The 2500-nt window shown below is 48.3% G+C and overlaps 1 protein-coding gene across 1 annotated transcript in view; it reads right to left on the bottom strand.

The window, feature by feature from the left end:
• LOC118494574 (adenomatous polyposis coli protein 2-like) overlaps positions 1-2500 on the bottom strand; it is a 6618-nt gene that overhangs the window by 1944 nt on the left and 2174 nt on the right. The window contains exon 3 of the mRNA XM_035998881.1: positions 1-252. This exon is cut by the window's left edge and continues 4 nt beyond it. Within this exon, the coding sequence (XP_035854774.1) occupies positions 1-252 (252 nt within the window). The remainder of the gene's footprint in view (positions 253-2500) is intronic.

Genomic DNA, 2500 nt, shown 5'->3' with positions numbered 1-2500 from the left:
CCTTGTACAGTTCCTCTTGGTGATGGTCGCTCATCCGTCCGTCCGCTCCGCTGATCACAGCTGTTTTAGGCGGCGCTCCGTCCAGGAAGTGATGCGGCATCATGGCGGCAGCGGCCTCGGCCCCGGACGCCGTGCTCAGACGGGACGGCGCTCTGCTGGGAGGCTCCGCCCCCCCCAGGCTGTCCGCCAGCAGCCGCAGGTTGTGAGGCTGATGCTTCAGCTCATAGTAGTTAGTCAGGTCCATGTGGAGCTCTGAGGAAACATCCCATAATATACATATATACATATAATAAAGGTCCTTCCTTCCTTCCTCCCTCCCTTCCTCCCTCCCTCCCTCCCTCCCTCCCTCCCTCCCTCCCTCCCTTCCTCCCTTCCCTCCCTCCCTCCCTTCCTCCCTTCCCTTCATCCTTCCCTCCCTCTCTCCACAATCAGAATAATTCCTGTAATCTCATCATCAGCTGCTGCAGTTAAACCAAATTAAAGGAAATTTAATTCCAGACAAACTGACGAATAAATTAACTGTTTAACTGGACGAGTCATAACGAGGCAGAGCAGCTGCAGCCAATCAGGTCGATTCATTAACGATCGGTCCCCAGCGGACGCTCACACTGACATCCATTAGTCCTGAACCAGAACTACTACTCCCTCCCTCCATCACTCCCTCCCTCCACTTCTCCACTACAGCCCATACTAGCAGTATGGCACTGGTGAGAGGCGCCGAATGCTTCCACTCCATCAAGCATTCTCTTGTCTTGGTGCGTGACTGTCAAAGACACTGATTAAAGCACATATCCTGACTGGAGATGACTGTATGAGCAAAGTGGGGATCCTGTCCAATACTTAGCCAAGTTTGGAGAGGCAGACACCTTGACAGAGCAAGATGCAGCGTTTGCTGAGAAGTACTTGGTGCGTGTCTGGGCTGGGGCCAGGTCAACTACAACAGCTATCTGTCCGTCCACACCGCGGCCGACTTGATCTTCTAAAGATACAGGAAGTCATTCATTTTCAATGGAAGCTGCTTCTCTCAGCTGCAAGGAGCGGCAGATCTGTCGGCGTCACGTTTTGGGCGTTTTGAGCGACCAGAGCGTCAATCAGAAAGTTGAAAGTAGGTCAACTTTATGGTAATGAGCTATGACGCGGTTCAGCGGCAACCAATCAGAATATAGACGTCCTTCACGCTGGCTGATCCCAGAAAAACATACGATGTAAACTTTGGTTCCTACCAAAACATTAGTTCAGAGAAAAAGGAGGAGAAGCTCATCATGGCTGTTGCTGGGTTCCCTATCATTTATGATATTTGCGTATAGGGACCAGTTAACGTTACCTGCCGGTCACATGGTCTCTAAACAGTCCGCTCACGGTGAAGTCCTGCACGGATCAACAGCTGGCGGCTGCTCGCTCTGCCTGCACGCTGCTGCGGTTCAGCGGCTAACGAGCGCCGCTGCGACCAACAACCAATACACATTCTGTCATTATATATGTCATTTATAAAAGGTTTCTAGTGTCAGTGTATTGGCCGTGCAGTGGCTGCTTGATCTTTTTCCATGATGAACATAGAATGCTGCTACGTCAGAGCGGCCAAAGCCTCAAACAGCTTCCCCGGACTTTCTGACCAGCGTCCTCGACCGGGCGGCCAGAGCTTCTTTGCAGCTCAAGTCGGCGGCGGTGTGGACGGACAGTAAGACATTTGATGACTTCAGGGTAGAAATCTACACAAGTGGAAGTGCTGGAATTGATGCTCTCCCTCCCACAAGTAGTGGGATCAGAGGCCACATCCAATGAGGGGCTTTTCTCATTCATACGGCATGCCACTTGCTTGCAACAGCTAAGGACCCCAAAGCAAGACTAGAGCCAATGGAACATGGATAGAAGGAGCTCTTTGGCACACTCCTGCCATCACAATGTCTGAAGCCCTTACCACCAAGTCTGCTCAAAGTATGTAAGTGTGCAGGCAAGTGTGACAATCGCCCGATGTGGCTGTCATGCTGCTGTAGTTTCATGCACCGTATTCTGCCATGGAAAAATGGAAAAATCATCCTGTAAAAACCCATCCCACTAACATGCATGCACACATCCAGTACACTTCGAGAGAAATCAGACTATATGGTGCACTTTTAGTTAATTTGGTATGATGTAATTTGTATCACTTTTACTGCTAGATAATTTTATTTTATATCATTGTACTAACACCCAATTAAAATACAAGTTCAAAGGGGATGTTTATAATTATGTTTCTTCTCTTCATGTCTTGTTATAATTAAAAAAAATCATTGTGGAAAAAAATACAATAAAAAGTGACTATAAAGAAAATACACAAAGTTATTGTAAATTCAATTAAGCTTAGGGTTAGGGTTAGGGTTAGGGTTAGGGCTAGCAGGGCGAGCTAGCTACAGGCAGGACAGAGACAGGGTAGGTGAATTTAAACAATGTCTGAGTTGAAAACGCATCTTTTTGTCACGTAAGGGCCCTGCTCATGTTGCGCAGACATTTTAATTGCATT

This window comes from Sander lucioperca, unplaced genomic scaffold (assembly GCF_008315115.2).
Source record: "Sander lucioperca isolate FBNREF2018 unplaced genomic scaffold, SLUC_FBN_1.2 Unpl_48, whole genome shotgun sequence".
In the NCBI taxonomy this organism is placed as follows: domain Eukaryota; kingdom Metazoa; phylum Chordata; class Actinopteri; order Perciformes; family Percidae; genus Sander; species Sander lucioperca.
The sequence above is the reverse complement of the archived record's forward strand: the minus strand, read 5'-3'. Positions and strand labels throughout refer to the sequence as shown.